Raw genomic sequence first — 21,289 nt, forward strand, 5'->3', positions numbered from 1 at the left:
GATTTTCCAGAGAGCTTTCTTTTATTCAGTTCTAGTTTGTATTCTGTTTTAGTAAGAGAATATACGTTTCTGTTTTTTTGTTTGTTTGTTTGTTTGTTTTGAGACAAGGTCTCGCTCTGTCTCCCAGGCTATAATGCAGTGGCACGATCAGGCCTCACTGCAGTCTCAACCTCCCTGGCTCAAGTGATCTTCCCACTTGAGCCCCCCCAGTAGCAAGGATTACAGGCACATGCCACCATGCCCAGCTAATTACAAAAGTGTCTTTAGAGACAGGGTCTCACTGTGTGACCCAACTGGTCTCAAACTCCTGGCCTCAAGTGATCCTCCCACCTCAGCCTCCCAAAGTGTTGAGATTACAGGCATGAGCCTCTGCACCCAGCTGGAGAGAATATACTTTTAATGACTAAAGTGTTTTTAAGTTTGTGAGATTTATTTTATGAGCCATCAATTAGAATTTTACTCTATAGGTAAGTGTATATATTTTAAATTACGTTAATTTTGAAATATGTATTGTTAGTAGTGCTAGTGTTGGGAATTTTGCTTAGCTGTCTGAATTAAGTCATTATAAAAGAGTTTCTGTGTCAGCCATGAATTGCTGAATAGTCCTGGGTTTATAGTAACATTTAACATATCTCAGCCCTTCACAAAATATATTTTGGTATGTATTTTCCATCAAAGTATAAAGAATACCAGCTAACTTGTGAAGTTAATTAAAATTAATTTTTTTATAATGAGCTAATTCACTCAGTGAGGAGCACATAAGTGCTCCTAATTTTATATTGAATGTTATGATGATTTACATTTAAAATGAAGTCCTGTCTTTGCAGTTGACAAATTACGCTCTTGACCAAAGTGCCTTTTTTAATTTTTGTTTTTTAGCTGATTTCAAATCATTTGTGTTACCATCTCACAGAAAGACGGAAAAGGAGTGGCCAGTTGCCCAATCATTTTTCCCAATAAAAAGCAATATGGATTTAGTTTGCTTGCTAACTCTGATAGTCTTAAATCTTAATAATTACGTACTCTGATGAAATTAATTTTCTCTTAATATAAATATGTTGAATATTATTCCACTGGAGAAGTCCCTGTATAATCACAACAGTAAATTATAATGTGTTATTGAAGTTTTCTTACATATAGGATATCTCCTAATGTATGGTTTGTGTAGGTGACTATCAAACTAAGATTGCATTCCCTAAGCACTCGCTAGTTTGGCAACACAGCTGTAGATTATTTCAAGAATGTCTATCTGCCTTGCCAGTCCTTGGCACTTGGGAGTTTTCTTGCGGTCACCTTTTTCTGTGGTTTAACCCACTCCTTTCTCTTTGCATTTTTTCTATTTATTTCTTCTTTCTACCTCTGAACATGCTTAGGTCACTTGTATTAAAACACAAACAAATGCTTCCTTTACCATATGAAATACATTCAAAAAGTAGTCCATGCTTGTTGCTGTCACTTCTTAACCACACTCTTATCGGCTATTTTTCTATAATATAACATCTAGCTTGTACCCCCTGCCCACCACTCCCCCATGCCACATTGTCAACAAAAAGCCTAATGTCCTAATTTCAATTTAATGATTTTTACTCAGCTTTTATCTTCTTTGAACTGGCTTGACAGTTCTTTTTTTTCCCCGAGTCTTTTGTATCCTTTGAGATGCTGTCCAAACTTCAGCTGATATTTATTGAATGTGCGTTATGAGCTAGAGTTAGACTCTGCTAGGTTTGTGAGCATTATCTTTCTTCTAAGGACTGTCATCTGACGTTGTGTGTTTCTCATACCTTCATCCATTCTCTTCCATGTCATCTCTTTTACTCCTGTTACTCTTTACGTCTTCCCTACAGATTGATCTTTAAATCTTTTTCTTTGTCCTCAACCATTTTTATTTTTATTTTTTTGAGACAGAGTCTCACTGTGTCATCCAGCCTGGAGTGCAGTGGTGTAATTTTGACTCACTGCAACCTGCACCTCCTGGGCTTAAGTGATCCTCCCACTTCAGCCCCCCAAGTAGCTGGGACTACAGTTGCATGCCCTCATGCCCAGCTAATTTTTGTATTTTCAGTAGAAATGGAATTTCACCATGTTGCCCAGGCTGGTCTTGAACTCCTGAGCTCAAGTGATCCACCCTCCTTGGCCTCCCAAAGTGCTGGGATTATAGGCATGAGCCACCACACCCAGCCAGACTAATATATTAATCCCACTTCTGTAACAACCAGAACTGCCTCCATTACCTTCTACAGAACAAAATTGAGAGCCATTGGCATGTGTTTTAGGATATTCCAGAATACGTATCCATTCTGTGGTTTCCAGTCTTACTTGCCATTGCTCTATTATATGTGCTTTATGCTCTAGTCTAGCTGGACGGCTTTAATGTTGCCAGAACACTCTTCATGTTTTACCTGCTTGGAGTGCTTTCTCACATTGTTGTACTTCTCTATTATGCTTCCCTATTTATCTTCATCTGTGAAGCTCCTATACATTTTCCAAGTCCAAGCTGCCCTAAATATTGTAACAAGGTGAACCTTCCTGATTCTGAACTCCCATTCTCTTTTGTAACATTTACGTATTGCTTGCCATGTTCTATCTGGAATTCTAATTGTGATTCGTGTTCAAAATACGTTCTTGAACATAACAGGCTTCCTGATAAATACTTCTAATATCCAGGTTTAAGTTCACTTTCAGTACTGCCATACTGTTCCAGTTTTTTGGTTTGTTTGTTTTATGGAAAACAGCTACTTTTTATTTTATTAAAGCTTTGAGTTCTGTAATCATTCAGTTCTGTTTTTGAGATTGGTTGTTTGACCCAATTCTAGGTGCTCAGATTTTTGCTGTGTGTATTCGATATCTGTTCTATGTAAAGAATTAACCCAAAACTTGGTGTTTTAGCACGATACACATTTATTATCTTACGGCTCTGAGGGTTAGAAATTTGTGAGTGGTTTAGCTGGGTGGTTCTGTCTCAGGCTCCCTCATAATGTTGGAGTCCAGGGTGTTGACCATGGCAGTAGTCATCTGAGGCTTGATGGGGACTGTAAGATTCATTTTCAATATGGCTCCCTCACATGGCTCAGGAAGCCTTAGTTCCTTGTCATATGGGCCTTTCCATAGGGCTCCCTTAGTGTACTTATGATATGGCAGTTGGCTTTCTTCAGAGTGAATGATCCATAGATAAGCAAGGTGGAAATAATTTCTTTTATGAGGTAGCCTCAGAAGTCATATACTGTTGTTTCTGCGACATGCTAGTCATAAGAAGTGAGCTATTAACTCTGAACACCACTGAAGGGGAATGGAATTTAGCTTTACCCTTTGAGGGAGGCTTGCCAAGTAATTTGTGAATATATTTTAAAATGCCACTCCACATGATTATATGTTATTAGGAGACCGATGACAGGTAAATTTTACTATGAGTTGTTTTAAATTATTGCTGTATTTTTTCTATGTGAAAGAAATTCTAAGTTCTGAAGTAACATAGATACTGGTAATACGGTTTTTATGTTTTGTTAAAGATTTATGTATCCTTATCTGCTAATTGAGATTATTTTAAAGGGTTATTTTTTGAAAATCTTAAAAGTTTTTATAATTTTGTTTCTCTTTTCAGGGCACCAACATATCATTGAATTATTCCCAACTTTGTCCTATTGTTTTTCTTTCTGACTCCCTATTTTAAGAAAATATGTTTTGCATGCCAATTATAGAAATGTGTTTATTGAAATAAATGGCTTATTTTTTCCTCTCAGCCGATTTGAATAGGATGCACAGACAAAATATAGATGCCTACCATAACCCAGATGCAAGAACATATGAAGATAAAAGGGCTGTTCTATCTCTAGACCCAAATTTAGCCACTTCAAATGCTGAGAACCTAGAAGATGCTGCAAATAAAAGCTCAGGTTTTTAATCACTTTTTTTTTTTTTTTTAACGATTCTGAAATTGTTCAGTAACATTTATGTTCTTTGACTAAGTTCTTCTTACTGGGATCTTGAGAACTTGGCTGCTCTGATACAGGAAGCATAACACATGATTCATAAAATACCTTTTCTTCATAGTTACTTTGAAAAAAGGGTGAATGGGGAAAGGTTACTTCTTAGTACTGTGTTTCTTCTCAGCTTTGTAACTTGCTATGTATCCTTTAGCTGCTGCTAACATTTTTATTTTGCTAGTGGGGGACATTTCTTAAAATCACACACTTTTTTTACACACATACACAATTTGCATCTTATATCCATAGCTATTTGAATTAGTGAAAAAGTGTCATTGTGATATGATAAATTGTACAGGGAAGTTCATTTTTTGCTTGTTTTAGTAATCATTTACCCTCCCTTGTAAAACAACAGTGTACAAAGAAATGAAGCAAAGTGGGTTTTTTTGTTTGTTTGTTTTTTTGAGACGGGGTCTCACTTTGTTACCCAGGCTGGAGTGCAGTGGCGTAATCTCAGCTCACTGCAGCCTCCATCTCCCGGGTTCAAGCAGTTCTCTACCTCAGCCTCCCATGTAGCTGGGATTACAGACAGGTGCCTGCCACCACACCTGGCTAATTTTTGTATTTTTAGTAGAGGTGGGATTTCGCCATCTTGACCAGGCTAGTCTTGAACTCCTGACCTCGTGATCCATCCGCCTCCGCCTCCCAAAGTGTTGGGATTACAGGCGTGAGCCACCGCCTGGTTACATGCCTCTGAACTACTTATCTTTGATTTACGATTAATATCCTTTAATCAAAAATTCTGTAAGATGAAAATTATTCAATATCTTTTTTATGACATACCAGGAAAAGTTGTCAAGTATATGTTAAATTGTGTTATATATTTAAAAATTTTAATACACCACCTCACGCTATATTTTGATGCCTATAAAACTGGCCATTTATTCATTACAAAATTTGGCTTTGTGCTTTCACAGAACTTTTGATTTTAGACTAGAAAAAACCTTTTCATTAGGAAGTTCTAAAATATTTGTGACTGATCATCAGTCTTTTTTGTTTTTGACCCTGATTTTTGGCTAAACAGGTAAGTGAAATGGGGAGCTGTGATTAGAGTCATACCCCTGCATCTTTCAAGGCTTTGATGGTGGCACACGTATCTGTAGCCTTTTTGAACACTTTAAGAGATGGATTATTTACTGTTTTCATGGGCAACTTGTACCAGTGTTTTCTTATTATGAGAAAATGCTTTATTCTACAATAGATTTTATTGGATCCAGTTTTGATTTTTAGAGCACTAAAATTGGAACCTTTGATTTTGACAATATTATTGATTTGGCTCTGTATAATAGTGTGTAGTAAGAACATCAAAACACCTTTTCATATTATTGCTAAGAGAAAATTTTGACTTCTTTCTGATATTTTTCTCATTTGCTGCTGCTTCTAGTAGTCTGTATTGAGATCTCAGTGCCATAAAGAGTCTTTCTCTACCCTTTTTTTCCGTACCTGGTATTGTTTGTAGTTCTGGCTCAGCCTAGAACTTTCTCTATCTTAGTAATAACACTTTTTAGCCATCTAGCTTTGCACACCAAGCAAAAACACCAGAAAATCATCAGTTTCCATGACCCCTTCCCAAAAGCATAAGCCTGATGATTAAACACACACAGCAAAATTTGTTGCCTATAACCTTTCTGTACCACTGCCAGGTTTTTATGCTGGTATTGTTGCCAGGATGTTCTGTTTAAGAATTAAATTTAAAAAACCATAAAATGTTTAAAACTTCCCTTTTTTGTGAATTGAAATTCCTTGAGTTAGACTTTCCTTCCCTAAGAATTAATTAATTGGCTGGGCGCAGTGGCTCACGCCTGTAATCCCAGCACTTTGGGAGGCCCCGAGGCGGGTGGGTCATGAGGTCAGGAGATCGAGACCATCCTGGGCTACATGGTGAAACCCTGTCTCTACTAAAAATACAAAAATTAGCTGGGTGTGGTGGCATGCGCCTGTAATCCCAGCTACTTCGGAGACTGAGGCAGGAGAATCGCTTGAACCTGGGAATAGGAGGTTGCAGTGAGCTGAGATCATGCCACCATACTCCAGCCTGGTGACAGAGCGAGACTCTATCTCAAAGAAAAAAAGAAAGAATTAATTAATCTAAAATAAACTTTCTCAATGCAAGAAATGATTCAAATCTACCTAATTTTGTGCTATGCCATATATATATATGAGTGCGTGTGTGTATGTATGTACACACAGACACACATATCTTTGCATATATGTAGCATTTGACATTTTAAAAGCCTGCAGGAAATTGAATATAGCTGAAAATTGAATGTTACAACATGTGTTTAAGTTTCCTTATCCTCTAATATTTTATCTTCATTAGGTTTGTTTCTGATGCCCTTTATAATGTTCATTATTTTTTCTTTTACTTTATGGTTTTTAGATGAGCTGTGGCTTTTGAAGTCTAATACGAATATGGCTTAAATTTATTTTTTTGGCTTATTATCATGCCAAGATACATTTCTGCTTTCTTTGTATATAGCAAGTGTTTCGCTCTGGTTTTCCTTTTATAGTTTATTCATTTATAAAAGGACTTCTCTTGTCTGTCTCTAATAATATTTCTTCTCTAATTGCCCCAAAGGTTTAGAATAGGAGTGAGCATCATGGTGAAACATGCTACTCAAGTTTGTTTCCACCACAGCATAAAATTTAAAATAGCCTTCAAGGTGTTTTCAGTAGGAAAATTTTCTAGTGGAAAAAAGTATTCATAATGTTTAAGTATTGATTTGGCTTTCTGCCAGTCTGTTCAAATAAGCATTAATAAATTTAAATACAAAAGCAAAATAGACCTGAGTGGTACCTGAACTGCAAAGCAGTTTGCCGATACAAAACTGCATGCGAGAAATACATGCTTTAGGCTGGGCACAGTGGCTCACGCCCGTAATCCCAGCACTGTTGGAGGCCAAGGTGGGCGGATCATCTGAGGTCAGGAGTTGGAGACCAGCCTGGCCAACATGACGAAATCCTGTCTCTACTAAAAATACAAAAAAAAAAAAAAAATTAGCCAGGCATGGTGGCACACGCCTGTAGTCCCAGCTACTCAGGAGGCTGAAGCAGGAGAATCGCTTGAACCTGGGAGGCAGAGGTTGCAGTGAGCGGAGATCATGCCACTGCACTCCAGCCTGGGTGACAGAGCAAGACTCTGTCTCAAAAAAAAAAGAAAAAAGAAATATATGCTTTAGTTTAATGGTATAAAGAATGAGTCAGAAACTCAATATAAAAAGTTATATGAGGCTTAAATTTAAATGTCATTTTTTTTTCCTGTCTGCATTCAAAGAGACTCTAAGGGTATAATTGTTTTTCAAATTGCTTTTATGAAATAATTTTTTCCATTCCAAGAATATACGATACTATAAATTTATAGGTAATATATAATAAAAAATTTTTGTTCATGTTTATATCTCATTAATTTGATAGTTTTAAAAATAAAAACTATTACAACAAGACACATTCTAATTTGTTAAATATGTTTTTCAAAGCTGACTTTCTATTCTGTCATTTAAATTGTTGGGAAGAATTTTGAAATTACTGATTTTTAAAAACAATTTTATATGTTATTAAGCAATATTCTTAAGTAAAGGATATTCATATACTGAAGAATATAAATATGTACTTTTTTTCTCTCCATAAATTCTATTTTAAAGCCTTTGTTGCAATGAGGGTTGTTTAAGCTGTTAGCTTTTATGTTTACTTTGTATCTTTCAGGTATTATTTGATTTTGTTAACTGTTAATTTTATTTTAGTTTTGCCATTTTTCTTTCTCTTACTACTGTTCACCTGATCTTCAGATTCTAATCTCAACCTTCCTCTTCTGATTTTAATCTCTGGACTTTTTAAAAAATAAAATGAATTTATTAGCAAATGGTTCATTCTTTAACTGCTACATTTTCTAAGCATTGGCTAATAGTATGTTTTTTGCAAAATATTTCTTTCAAGGTCATATGCAAACACAGAGCTCTCCTTTTGCTCGGGGAAATGTATTTGGTGAGCCTCCAACTGAACTTCAGATTAAACAGCAAGAATTATACAAGAATTTTCTTCGTTTTCAGGTGAAATGCTATTTGATCAGTTTCAAAGTTTCATGAGATTTTAATAAACAAACCTTGCAAAGATTTTCTCCAGGATAAATACTAAATTCTAAAATGCCATACTTTTATCTAAAATATCTAATTTATATCAGATCAGATACCAGTAGTACAAAAGTTATTATTTCATTTCCTTGTTTCAAGGAAATAAGCAGATGTATTAAGTATAGTAGTTGACTTAATCTTTATTTTATTAAATCATTAATTTTTTTTATTTTTTTGAGATGGAGTCTTGCTCTGTCTACCCAGGCTAGGGTGTAGTGGTGAGATCTTGGCTCACTGCAACTTCTGCCTCCTGGCTTTAAGTGATTCTCCTGCCTCAGCCTCCCAAGTAGCTGGGACTACAGGTGCCTGCCACCACACCTGGCTAAGTTTTTGTATTTTTAGTAGAGACGGGGTTTCACCGTGTTAGCCAGGATGGTCTCGATCTCCTGACCTCATGATCTGCCCACCTCGGCCGCTCAAAGTGCTGGGATTACAGGCATAAGCCACCGCACCCAACCAATTTTCATGTTTTTAATAGAGACGGGATTTCACCATCTTGGCCAGGCTGGTCTTGAACTACTGACCTCAAGTGATCTGCCCACTTTGGTCCCCCAAAGTGCTGGGATTACAGGTGTGAGCCACCACGCTCAGCCTAAATCATTAATTTTAAATCAAAGAAGGCTGAGATTTCAAAAACTGACTTATTACTAAAATATTCATCCATTAGGCAGAGAGTGCATCTTTCTAGAGATTTGTAAGTTATTAGAAAATCAATGTATTTTTTCCAAATGATATTCTTGACTTATTACAGATTGTAAATAAATAAATATTAGATTTAAGATAATCACAGTTTACAAGTATTTGCCCCATTTATGTATATAGGTAAGTAGCATTTAACATAGTAGAAGTGCCCAGACTATTCCCAAAGGAAGACACTTGAACATCCGATGTTTATGAAGCAAACAGACTTACTCCTATACTGGGTGTACCCTGGGCTGAGTCCGAGGGGTGGAGCCTGAGATGAATGTGAGATACTTGCCCATGAGGGACTCACAGTTTCTTATTTCCTTAACTCCCTCCGCTTTACACTCACACTTAGATACCAGTGTCATATTAATCTTATGGCCTGGTTAATCCTCCTTTGATATGACTTTTCACCTGCTATTCTTCTTTACTCAAAATCTGGTGGTAGCTTTTCTTTGCCTACAGAAATTATCTCAACTCTTGACCTAACATTTAAGATTATGTAATCTAACCCCAAACTCTTAAACAGATGCTCTCAAACATATCTTCTTTTTAATCCTACTTATTCTTGACTCTTAAATAAGGCAGTTACGTAATGGATATAGCCTTTAAGGATGATTGATATTAGGCTGGGTGTGGTGGCTCACACCTGTAATGCCAGCAGTTTGGGAGGCCAAGGTGGGCAGATCTCTTGAACACAGGAATTTGAGACAAGCCTGGGCAACATGATGAAACCCCATTTCTACAGAAAAATTAGTCAGGCATGGTAGTGTGTGCCTGTCACCCCAGCTACTCGGGAGGCTGAGGTGGGAGGATTGCTTGAGCCCAGGAGGCAGGGTTACAGTGAGCCAAGATATGCCACTTTACTCCTGCCTGGGTGACAGAGTGAAAAAAGGATGATTGATGTGACATCACTGTTTAAGGTACAATAACAGGATTAAAAAGACTGGAAGCAGGGACATTTTACTAGCGTGGGTGACAGTGGAAATTGATGGAAAGTCCTTTTTAAGGTTCAACAGAAACAATATAGATGTTGAATGTGAGAGACTGGTATCAGAGGTCCCAATATTTTGCACTCAAGTCAGGTAGTAGCAAGTTGAGAGTTTGGAGTCCCTGTTGAACGTAAAGGACCGTGTGGTATTGACCATGACAGCAGGTCAAAATTTAAGTACCTCCTCTAATGCTTAGCAGTTCTTACCATGGTCTAAGGTAGAATTCAGCCAAAAAAATCTTAAAATTGTATAGCCTTTTATTGTTCGTAAGATCCTTTTACATATAGTATCTCATCAAACCTCAAATTTCTCTAAGGGGTGTTTTATTACCTCTGTTTAATAACATACAACTAATACACAGACTAACAGGCTCGCCCAGGGTGTCAGAGCTAGCAAATTGTGACGCCATTGCTTGAATCCAAGTCTCCAGACTTTAAGTGTAATATCTGTGGATATCACACTTCTATTTATAGGATTCACTAGGAAGTCTTTACCTCTAGAAAAGCTATGGTAATGGGGGAAGCTTTAACTATTTTAGTTTCAACCTTCAGTTCTTCCACCCTGTCAACCCTCAATTTATCTTTGAATGAATTGCTTTCAGATGATGGTTTTTAAATTTTTCTTTCAGCAGCCTCTTAAAAATTTCTTCTCCCACCTGAGACAAAACCTAACATGTTATTCTAAGAAAATGTAAAATAGATCAATGATATTTATTATTACTATCAACAATATAATGTCAGATAAAAAGTATCCAAAACTTTTGTTAAAACAAATATTCTGAAATGTTCAAATCTGTGCACAAAGATGTTATGTAAGAAAAGCTTTAGCCTGAGGTCTGTACAGGTAAGTTCTACAGTTAGCTCAAGTTAATGCATCAGAAGTCTTCATGCTGTTAAAATTTGGTGAATATTAATAACACTTGTGAATTGTTGACTTTTTTATCACAGCTTTAAAAATAATTAACAAATAAAATATTTTTAAGAACTCTGAAACAATTTTGTGTTATGTAATTGAAAAACCGTGACAAGAAGATAGCTTTCCCTGCTTTCCAGACCAGAAAGCTGTTGAACACTTGTCTAGCATTCCTGTTGGCACTGAACTTTGGCTCCATTAGGTGTATGATCCATTAGTAGCTTAAAAATTAGAATTCTTTGATTTTGATGGAGAAGTGACCCCTGTGAATGTGATTTTTTTTTTCTGTGGAGTAGGAAGAAAGGGGAACTGAGTATTGAATATGAAATTTTGATGAATTATAAATGATGTTTTCTTTAGGCATATTGGACTTGAAGAAGTGATTGCATGCAAATTGCTAACTAAAAGTACTAAATATTAGGCTTGTGCATATTTAATCATGTTGTGAGAAAGAAGTGTTGGAAAAAGCCCTAGTATATAAAATCATAGGATGTGTTGGAAGATTCAAGTTCTTTTTTTTTTTTGACAGAGTCTCACTCTGTCGCCCATGCTGGAGTACAGTGGCGCAATCTCAGCTCACTGTAACCTCCATCTCCTGGTTTCAAGTGATTCTCCCATCTCAGCCTCCTGAGTAGCTGGTATTACAGGGACGCATCACCACGCCTGGCTAGTTTTTGTATTTTTAGTAGAGATGGGGTTACACCATATTGGCCAGGCTGGTTTCGAACTCCTGACCTCAGGTGAGCCACTGTGCCCAGCCAGATTAAAGTTCTTATAGCTCAAAACTTAGCAGCACTAGATAGAGCAACCTTGAAGCTAGAGGCAGTACAGACAAGAAAAACAAAAATATGCTGAGTTGTATGATCCATACCTAAGGGTAACTAAAATTTGTTGATAACCTTAAACCAGAGACATGAATACCTGATTCCGGTGCTGCCATTCTTCCCTGCCTCATTCACTGGGGGTGTGGACTATCTCTCTCTTAGAGCCTTCTTTCCTTCAAATCTTAGACTCTGGAGTACTCACCACTGCAGACTCCGGGTAGCATTCAAGATGAAACTTAATTATGAGTCCTTGTGACCTAAATCCTCCTCCACCTAATAGTTTTAGTTCTTTCTCCATTAACCTCTATAGTTAGGAAAGAACAAAGGGCATTTGGGAGAAGTGGCTTTTGCATTAAAAAATGATTGAGGCCGGGCGCGGTGGCTCAAGCCTGTAATCCCAGCACTTTGGGAGGCCGAGACGGGTGGATCACGAGGTCAGGAGATCGAGACCCTCCTGGTCTACACGGTGAAACCCCGCCTCTACTAAAAAATACAAAAAACTAGCCGGGCGAGATGGCGGGCGCCTGTAGTCCCAGCTACTCGGGAGGCTGAGGCAGGAGAATGGCGTGAACCCGGGAGGTGGAGCTTGCAGTGAGCCGAGATCGCGCCACTGCACTCCAGCCTGGGCGACAGAGCGAGACTCCGTCTCAAAAAAAAAAAAAAAAAATGATTGAATACTAAAATACTAATTTCACTGTTATTTTAGAATAATAATCAATTCCGAGAATTTTGACATATAATAGCAGCAATCACTATAAAATAATATAATCATGAATTAGTTGCTTAGAACCTTCTATATAGGAGGAACTTTTATGTTCCTTACATTGTTTCACTTTAATTTTTTAAGCACTCCTTTGAGATGTAGGCATTAATAACGGTTTACCAGAAAAAAGAGAAAATTGAGGACAAGCAAGTTTCTTAAGGTCACACAGTCTGTTTGGTGGAACTGGAATTTAACTCAAAGCTTTTAACAGTCCAGTAAATCATGTAGCCTCCCTGAAAATACAGGAGACTGAAAAATTGAGGAACATGCAAAAAGAGGGTGCAAATGTTGAGTTTGTATGCCATCAGAAAAAAAAATAAGTGACGTTCTAACTTTTCAATAGTTTTACAAGAGAAATAACTAGGTTTAATTTTTTAGATTGAGGAAAAGAAACAAAGAGAGGAAGCAGAGCGAGAGAGACTGAGAATTGCCGAAGAAAAAGAAGAAAGACGGCTTGCAGAACAGAGGGCACGAATTCAGCAGGAGTATGAAGAGGAACAGGAAAAGAAAAGGGAGAAAGAGGAGGAGGTACATCTTTTTTCCCTATTGTGTTTTACTCCTTAGTCTGAAGGTGAAATCTTTATTTTGACTTGAAAAAGTATTTGTTACTTATAAAGGAGAACAGTGTTGGAGTACATTTAGAAAATATGAGATCACTATCCATTCATTGGATATTATTTTATTAAGGTGAAAGGGTAATTTAAGAAAGGAGATAAGTGATGACTTTAAAAAAATAGATGTAGGCTGACTGAAGACTTTATAAAAGATGCCTAGTATTTTATTTTTAAGCAGACAGCTTGTGTTAAAGAACACTGTATCATGTCATCTATATCTTTATCTCATTTTATCAGAAAAATAAGGCAGCACATTTTTGAATGTACTGTAGAAGGAGTATACGGAATGCATATTTTTCTATTTTAAAGCAAAGGCTAAAAAATGAAGAGCATATTCGGTTAGCTGAACAAAGACAAAAAGAATCAGAAAGAAAGAAGAAAGAAGAAGAAGAAAAATATAACCTACAACTTCAGCACTACTATGAAAGAGATAATTTGATTGGGGAAGAAACAAAGGTAAGTTTCAGACAAAAATGTCAATCAAACCCATAGTTTAACCCACTTTCACTATGAGAGTTGTGTAGCTGTTAGAAAAGGGGGAAAAGAGGAGGAGGTGCCTTTGTTCCTGTTCTGTCTTACTGTGTAATCTGGGCACAATGTACTGAACTTTCTATATGAGGTACTGTCACTGTGCTTTGTTGGTATTTTCTGTCCATTGAAGGTAATGAATTTACTTCCTTCAACCATTCTTAGTCTCGTTCCCATGGTGTATGTGGCGCCACCTAAGAATATGGTATGCAGACAGTACAACATGAACTGTTTGTTATAGTTCATGAAAAGACTAATACAGAAATTGAGAGTGGTTTTTTAATATATGTGTATATATATATATTCTTTCAAACAATTCTCCTGCCTCAGCCTCTCGAGTAGCTAGGACTACAGGCACACACCGTCATGCCCAGCTAATTTTTGTATTTTTAGTAGAGACAGTGTTTCACCATGTTGGCCCGATTGGTCTCAGACTCCTGACCTCAGATGATCCGCCCACCTCTGCCTCCCAAAGTGCTGAGATTACAGGAATGAGCCACCACGCCCAGCCTTCTTTCTTTTTTTTTAAGAGACCAGGTCTTGCTATGTTGCCCAGCCTGATCTCAAATTTTTGGGCTCAAGTTGTCCTCCTGCCTCAACCTCCCAAAGTGGTAGGATTGCAGGCATGAGCCACCGCACTCTGCCTCACAGATAATTTTTTATTGTAAAATTCATCATTTAAGAATGAAAGAGGCTGGGCGCGGTGGCTCACACCTGTAATCCCAGCACTCTGGGAGGTCGAGGCGGGCAGATCACTTGAGACCAGGAGATCGAGACCAGCCTGGGCAACATGGTGAAACCCCCATCTGTACTAACAAATACAAAAATTAGCCAGGCGTGGTGGTGGGCACCTGTAGTCCCAGCTACTCAGGAGGCTGAGGCAGGAGAATCGGTTGAACTTGGGAGGCAGAGGTTGCAGTGAGCCGTGGTCTCACCACGGCACTCCAGCCTGGGTGACAGAGTGAGACTCTCAAAAAAAAAAAAAAAAAAGAATTAAAGAGAATTGTTAGTTTCCCATAATTATATTTCTTGCAATTTCTTATGCTTTTTAAAAATGTTTTTTTAGCAATATATACTTTTATGATGTTATAATTTAATTGTAAAGTACCATAAAGTTTTAAATCAGCTTTATCCCATTTAGTGCATTTGCCTTTCTGAAATTAACATTACTGTCATTTTTTAAATTTATGTATGTCTGATGTATATTTTTGTCTATTCCTTCAGTTTTACCTTTGTGTCACCGTATTTTTCATTTAGTTAACTTCTATATTTAGTTTGTTGAATTTTAAAAATCCTAATCTGAGTTATGATCTTTTTATTTTATTTATTTATTTATTTAGAGACAGAGTCTCACTCTGTTGCATAGGCTGGAGTGCAGTGGTGCAATCTCGGCCCACTGCAACTTCCACCTCCCAGGTTCAAGTGATTCTCCTGCCTCAGCCTCCCCAGTGGCTGGAATTACAGGTTCAAACTATCACACCTGGCTAATTTTTATTAGAGACAGGGTTTCACCATGTTGACCAGGCTGGTCTTGAACTCGTGTCCTTAGGTGACTTGCCTGCTTGGCTCCCAAAGTGTTGGGATTATAGACATGAGCCACTGCACCCGGCCTAATCTTTTAAAATAGGGATATCTAAATCCATTTATGTTTATCAAAACTAATGTCTTTGATTGCATTAATTGCATTTCCTACTTTTTTGTGTTTTTCTTCCTTGAGAGCTTTTTGGTCTTTTGTTGTATGTACTATGGCTTGTTTGCTGCATCCTCTACAGGGCTTTAGAAGGTCTATGTTGTATTTACAATGAAGTTTTTGAACTATAAGGTTTAATACACTATAAATTGAAATGTAGAACCCCATTGTGATCTTGAAAAGTCCCTCATCCATGATGCTGTTAGTGATTAGATCTAGATCTTAGAGATTGATTTGTGTTGTTTTCCAGAAGAAGGATTTTGTTATTTAATTTTTTTGTATTGTCATGGTATCTTTTTATTATTAAAGATGATTTAGTTTTGTTATATTTTTTCTTTTTTGTTGCTTTACTTGAGTTTGTTGATTTTTTAAATCCAAATCTGACAATCATACTGTTTTAATAAAGATGTCTAAATCCATTTATATTTATCATAACCAACATGTTTGATCTTACGTAATTGAATTTCTGACTTTTGTAAAAAAATTTTATTAAATAAAAGCAATAACAATCTAAACTTCTTAGATGACTTTCTTAACTATAAGGGGTGTGTGTGTGTGTGTATGTGTGTGAGTGTGATGAAGCCATTGTGCTCTTAAATTTTAAAAATTTTTCAGCTCTTGAGACAGCCTTCTCCTATAGTTCCCGCCCTTCAGAACAAAATTGCAAGCAAACTCCAAAGACCTCCTTCGATTGACAGCATCATACGTTCCTTTATTCATGTATGTACTTTCATTTTTATTTGTTCATCCTAGCTCAGTTATTTTGGATGGGGGATTGAATGAAATTTTCTTTTTCATTATATTTGGATAGGTTAAATTTTTTCAGATTTGAAATACAGGTGGTATCTACAGTAATTTGCCTGCTGCTTCGATTGTAACTGATAGTGCTTGGTGCCCTAAAGTTTCTTTTGATGAATGATAATTTAGCCCCTCAGGCTAGCTAGCTGTAGATATGTTCATGAAGTCTGTTATACTTTAGATTGAACTACAAGGAAAAGAACATGGAAAATGTTCTAAGATTGATCCTCAAGTTGATGCTTGAAGAATATGCAGGAATTTGCCTTGAAGAGGAGGGTGAGGGATTTTCAGCTTGTGGAAAGTAGTGGAGAGCAATGTAAGCTCATGGCACATGTGGAGAATCTTCCATGGTGTAGTCTGGCCTGATGATGCCTGTGCATTAAGGCAGCAGAGGAGGTGGATGTCAGAACATGTGTGGCATGCTGTATGGAGTGTTAAGAGCTTTGATTTTGTTCCATAGGCTGGTAGATTCCAGACAGGCTAATTACCAGAATAGGTAAAGAAATGTGTCAGAAGAACATGTTTCTGAATCCCACCCTTTGAGATTCTGATTTAGTATGTCTGTGGTAGATAATGCATGGGAATTCATTGTAATATTTAAGTAGGGGAATGACATGGCCACTTTTGTATAATGTTTTTTCAGGCAATGGTGTGGAGATAAGTTTTGGAGGTGGGGCAAGACTAAACATGGAGATAAGATGCTTTTGCAGAAGTCAAGATGTGAGACTGAGGACCCAAACAAAGGCAGTGACACCTAGAACTGAGAAGGTGTGACAGCTTTATGATACATTTAAGAGACATAGTAGTACTATTTGTTGAGTGTGTGGTGGGTAGGAGTCTATGATAACTTTCAAGTTTTTGGTGAGGGTTGTATAGAGTAGGCAGTTGAAAATATGAATTGGGGGCCGGGCACAGTGGCTCAAGCCTGTAATCCCAGCACTTTGGGAGGCCGAGACGGGCAGATCACGAGGTCAGGAGATCGAGACCATCCTGGCTAACATGGTGAAACCCCGTCTCTGCTAAAAAAAATACAAAAAACTAGCTGGGCAAGGTGGTGGGCGCCTGTAGTCCCAGCTACTCGGGAGGCTGAGGCAGGAGAATGGCGTAAACCTGGGAGGCGGAGCTTGTAGTGAGCTGAGAACCGGCCACTGCACTCCAGCCTGGGCGACAGAGCGAGACTCCGTCTCAAAAAAAAAAAAAAAAAAGAAAATATGAATTGTGGCAGCAGAATGAGTTCTGGACTCGATTTGTAGTTCTGGACATCATCGATATATTGGTGCTTATTAAATTAGTACCATTGTCTACGATGAGTGTCTACAAGAGAAGTAAAGGAGGCTGAGAATAGAATACTGGGGAATTACCAACATTTGAGAAGCAGGGAAAGGAATGGAGAGAGGGTGAGAGAGGATGGCAGTTGCGACTGGCCAAGTAGAATGCCCACTGAATATGTCACTTGGGGGTCACTTCATGACTTTGGTGAGGGCAGTATTGTTGGAGTGATGAGTGTGAGAAAGCAAAGGCCATAGCTGTGTGTTGAGAAGTGAATGAGAATAGGCAGTAGACCCAAAAGTACTGCATTTACTGTTCTTTAAGGAAGCTCAGCTGTGAAAGGAAGGACGGAATGGACAGGAGACAGTGAGCAATGAAGGGTGAGGTAAAATTTTTTTTTAAGAAAGGGAGAGGTTTTTACACATAGGCTGAGAGGAAGGTGCTTGGAGAGAGGAGGTTGGAAAAAAAGAATAATCGGAGGAGAATGGGAGTCAGTTATCAGATACAGAGTACAGATGAAGGGATTCTCTTTGGGTAGAGGCAAGGACACTTCCATTGTGTTGAGAAGGAAGAACAGATATACATGGTAGATATACTCTAGAATAGATACAAGTTTTGGAGGTAGGATAGTGTGGAGTTTGGTTTCCTTTACATGTAAATCCTTCAAAAAATTACTCCCTTCAAGCTTCTGTGTAGGGAAGACATACTGAGCATATCTTTGTCATTATTGTTAAACAGGAAAGTTCCACGTCCAGGGCACAGTCACCCCCGGTACCTGCCAGGAAAAATCAGCTCCGTGCAGAAGGTAGAGTTAATTACTAAACCTGTTACCTAGAGTATTTTCCTTTTTAACTTTTCATTTTGAAATAATTATAAACTCATAGAAAACTACAGAAACAGTATAGAGAGGTAGGTGCTGTGTACCCTTTCTCCAACTTTCCCCTGGGGTAACATCTTAGGTAGTACAGTCTTATAGCCAGGAAGCAGACATTGGTGTGCTCCACAGACCATGAGATTTTACCATTTTTTACATGCATTTATGTATGTATATTTCTGTGCATTTTTATCATGCACAATTTGTGCGAATACCACTACAATCAAGATACAGAACTGTTCCATCACCATAAAGGAACTTCCTTGTGCCTCTCCTTTATAGTTGCCCTCCCACAAGAATATCGCTTCTGAAATTCCTGTATTATAAAAAATGTACTTATGGATCCTAATGACATTCATAATTATGATCTGTGTATGTGTGTATATATAAAATGTTAAAATATCTTTCATAAAATTGTCTCTGAGCAGTTTCACTTTATTATTAGTCAGGTTGTGTTTTAATGTTTAGTCTTTTGTTCTTATTCCTGTCGTGTTTTACTTATCAATGGGAATTTGCAGAGGAGAAAAAAAATGTAATTATGGAATTATCGGAAATGAGAAAACAACTTCGTAGTGAAGAGAGGCGTCTACAAGAGCGATTGCTACACATGGACAGTGATGATGAAATTCCTATCAGGCAAGTTTAGAATTGCACTTTTTGTTTTCTCTTGAGTTCTTTTACTTCACCTATGCAGTAATTTTGCAGTTTGGGAACAGGACTAATTGATCTTACTTAGAATCTCCTTACTTTCCTTTTCTTTGTCTTTTACAAAATCCGTTGTAGAAATTCAGTTCTCAAGGGGATTCATGTGGTAGGAATGGAAATTTCTGGGTTGGAATAATTACAGATAGTAGTTGCATTTTAGAACTTTTTTTTTATATTTTCCATTAATAACATAGCTTTCTGAAATACTTTTTTTCAACAAAATCACTTACAGGCTACCAAACATTTCTGATCATTTTTGCCAGGAGTCATAAATTTTTAAAGCAGTGTTCTTCAAACTTCAGTTTGCAGTGTTTTAGTAGGTTGTAAAATCAACATAGTGGATAACTACCACATTTTCTTTCTCTTTTTAAAAATAAACTTTCTATTTTGGGATAATTTTGATTATAAAAAAGTTGCAGGCTGGGTGTGGTTGCTCATGCCTGTAATCCCAGCACCTTGGGAGGCCAAGGCAGGCGTATAATGAGGTCAGGAGATCGAGACCATCCTGGCTAACATGGTGAAACCCCGTCTCTACTAAAAATACAAAAAATTAACTGGGTGTGGTGGCATACACCTGTGGTCCCAGCTACTTAGGAGGCTGAGGCAGGAGAATGGCACGAACCCAGGAGGTGGAGGTTGCAGTGAGCCCAGATCACACCACTGCACTCCAGCCTAGGCGACAGAGCGAGACTCCGTCTCACAAAAAAATAAAAAAAAAAGGTTGCAAACAATACATAGAATTTCTGTACACCCTTCATCCGGTTTTCCCTATTGTTAACGTATTGTATTACCATGGTATGTTTGTCACAAGTCAGAGGCTGACATTAGAACATTACTATGAACTAAATTTGAGACTCTTTGGATTTCTCCAGTTTTCTACTAATGTTCTTCTTCTGTTCATGGGCCCCATACAAGATGTACCACGTTGCATTTAGTTGTCATGTCTCCCAGTCTCCTCGGGTCTGGGACAGTTTCCCAGTCTTTTCTTATTTTTCTTGTGAAAGTATACATGGGCACTGGCCAGGTATCCTGTAGAATGCCTCCTTCTCTAGTCTGGATTTGTCTGATGTTTTCTGATTATTAGACTGGGATTAAGAGTTTCTGGAAAGAAGAGCACAGGCACTGTTCTGACATCATATTGTATCAAGGGTACATGATATCCACATGATACCTCTGGAAATGTTAACCTTGGTTAAAGTAGTGTTTGCCAGGATTCTCCACTAGAAAGTTAACTATTCTTTGGTCACAAATCACTAAATCTAGCACACCTGCAAGAGTGAGAAAGGGGTGGAATTGAGTGAGAAAGGGGTGGAATTAAGCTTCATCTCTTGGAACAGGGGGTTACCCACATATAGTTTTTAGAATTCTTCCATAAGAAAGACTTGTCTCTTCTTCCATTTATTTATTTATTCAGTCATTTATTTATTACTGTCATCTCATGTATATTTATCTTACACTTTGGGTTATAAGTGAGTGCTACATTATTTTGTTTCACAAATTGTTCCAACTTTGGCCATTTGGAGCTCTTTCAGGTTGGCTCCTGTGTCTCTTTGACATGTCCCCATCCTTTCATTTTTTGAAGACTTCTTTCCAGATGCCTCAGGATCATCTTGTATTTCCCCTACCCGATCCCTAGAATCAGCTACTTCTCCAAGGAGCCCTGGTTCCTTTTGGAGAATGTATTTAGAAACCAGATAAGTTGGGTCTGTTTATTGCTGGGTGTCACTGCTTCTAGGCCCTCTGGATAATATATGTATGTATACTAAGTCATAAATATAAACATATCTATAATTGTTCCTATATCTATTTGTATATATATTAAGTTCGTACCGATGTCTCTGACTGTAATCCAGTATGTGGTAGGATTTTAATGTAGCACGTTAATTTTCCTAATTACGCTTTGTTTAGATTTTTATTTGTATTCTCCAGGAATATTGAAACAAGGTAAACAAGGTGAGGAAATTTCAAGATATAGATTGGCTAGATAATGAAATGTTATTCCAAGGTGGTAATTTTCAGTGATTCAGTAATTCTCCCATAGTAGGTCAATAAGTTCTAAGTAATTGAGAGGTAGTGTTTTTTTTTCTATATTTACTTTTTTTTTTTTTTTTTGAGACGGAGTCTCACTCTGTCGCCCGGGCTGGAGTGCAGTGGCTGGATCTCAGCTCACTGCAAGCTCCGCCTCCCGGGTTTACGCCATTCTCCTGCCTCAGCCTCCCGAGTAGCTGGGACTACAGGCGCCCGCCACCTCGCCCGGCTTGTTTTTGTTTTTGTATTTTTTAGTAGAGGCGGGGTTTCACCGTGTTAGCCAGGATGGTCTCGATCTCCTGACCTCCTGATCCGCCCGTCTCGGCCTCCCAAAGTGCTGGGATTACAGGCTTGAGCCACCGCGCCTGGCCTATATTTACTTTTACAGTGTTATTATAAATGCCTTAACTGTGCAGCTTTCCATTTTCTAAACATGCATATTTAATTCAGTTTAATGGTTTTTTGACATTTTATTAATTTTTCTTTTCATTAATAAATTCT

General features: G+C 37.7%; 1 protein-coding gene across 24 annotated transcripts in view; it reads left to right on the forward strand.

Annotated features, from left to right (window-relative positions):
* Window positions 1–21,289, forward strand: part of CSPP1 (centrosome and spindle pole associated protein 1) — a 135,166-nt gene that overhangs the window by 87,421 nt on the left and 26,456 nt on the right. For 21 of the 24 annotated variants that reach the window (XR_004435163.1, XM_033202259.1, XM_033202257.1 and 18 more), the window contains 7 exons: window positions 3,738–3,890; window positions 7,914–8,026; window positions 12,661–12,810; window positions 13,206–13,352; window positions 15,730–15,834; window positions 17,920–17,986; window positions 18,574–18,691. Coding sequence is in view for 23 of the 24 variants with exons in the window: in XM_033202259.1 (XP_033058150.1) it covers window positions 3,738–3,890; window positions 7,914–8,026; window positions 12,661–12,810; window positions 13,206–13,352; window positions 15,730–15,834; window positions 17,920–17,986; window positions 18,574–18,691 (853 nt within the window). In the remaining variant the exon portion in view is untranslated. The remainder of the gene's footprint in view (window positions 1–3,737; window positions 3,891–7,913; window positions 8,027–12,660; window positions 12,811–13,205; window positions 13,353–15,729; window positions 15,835–17,919; window positions 17,987–18,573; window positions 18,692–21,289) is intronic. The other 3 variants (XM_033202265.1, XM_033202267.1, XM_033202270.1) reach the window with 1 other exon arrangement.

The sequence above is a fragment of the Trachypithecus francoisi genome, unplaced genomic scaffold, assembly GCF_009764315.1.
Source record: "Trachypithecus francoisi isolate TF-2019V2 unplaced genomic scaffold, Tfra_2.0 Lachesis_group7, whole genome shotgun sequence".
NCBI classification, from domain to species: domain Eukaryota; kingdom Metazoa; phylum Chordata; class Mammalia; order Primates; family Cercopithecidae; genus Trachypithecus; species Trachypithecus francoisi.